This window comes from Tupaia chinensis, unplaced genomic scaffold (genome assembly GCF_000334495.1).
Source record: "Tupaia chinensis unplaced genomic scaffold, TupChi_1.0 Scaffold000201_1, whole genome shotgun sequence".
NCBI classification, from domain to species: Eukaryota; Metazoa; Chordata; class Mammalia; order Scandentia; family Tupaiidae; genus Tupaia; species Tupaia belangeri.
Window position 1 is genome coordinate 3,094,678 of NW_006159676.1, and position 894 is coordinate 3,095,571.

Consider the following 894-nt stretch of genomic DNA (forward strand, 5'->3'; position numbering starts at 1 on the left):
AGGTGGACTGCGTGGTCTGCGGGGACAAGTCGAGCGGCAAACATTACGGCGTCTTCACCTGCGAGGGCTGCAAGAGCTTCTTCAAGAGGAGCATCCGCCGTAACCTCAGCTACACCTGCCGGTGAGTCCCCCATCTGCGCTCTGCCATCGTGCACCCGGCCCTGGCCCCGGGCGGGCCTCTGACCCCGCTCGGTCACCTTGGGCCTGGCGCTGACCTTCCCTGGGCCTCTACTGCCCCTCCGAGATCGGGGGCACAAAACCCCCCTCTTGGTTCCAGTTCTCCAATCGTGTATACAGTCGGCGCTGCATCAGTGCACATCCGCCCCATCAGGTGGTCCCTTGCGGCTTCCGCCCCAGTTCCAAGCTTTTCCCCGTCCCCCCTCCCATCCCTTGTCTCCGGGGAGGGGTCATCTCCATTCGGGGAGGGGTTGGAGGGTGTTGTCAAGGTGGGACCCTAACCCTGGGGCATCCTTTCTCTTGGGGATCCCGGCTCTCGGGATACCCCGCGGGAATCGAACGTGGAACTTGGACCGTGGAGCTCGCAGCGTCCAGGGGCCATTGTCTGCGGCCGCGCGCGGATCGATACGGCGCGCCCTTGGGGTCAAATCTATCTCCATTCGGGGAGGGGTTGGAGGGTGTTGTCAAGGTGGGACCCTAACCCTGGGGCATCCTTTCTCTTGGGGATCCCGGCTCTCGGGATACCCCGCGGGAATCGAACGTGGAACTTGGACCGTGGAGCTCGCAGCGTCCAGGGGCCATTGTCTGCGGCCGCGCGCGGATCGATACGGCGCGCCCTTGGGGTCAAATCTCACTTCCAAAGTCGCCCTGGCTACCGAAGCGGCGGCGGCAGGCGGGGGGCTGGGGTGGGAAGGAGCGGGCCCCCTCCCACAAGGC

General features: G+C 65.4%; 1 protein-coding gene across 1 annotated transcript in view; it reads left to right on the forward strand.

Annotated features, from left to right (window-relative positions):
- The window catches only part of NR2F6 (nuclear receptor subfamily 2 group F member 6), a gene marked incomplete in the record, with an annotated part of 14,254 nt that overhangs the window by 478 nt on the left and 12,882 nt on the right, over window positions 1-894 (forward strand). The window contains 1 exon segment of the mRNA XM_014587326.2: window positions 1-121. Within this exon segment, the coding sequence (XP_014442812.2) occupies window positions 1-121 (121 nt within the window).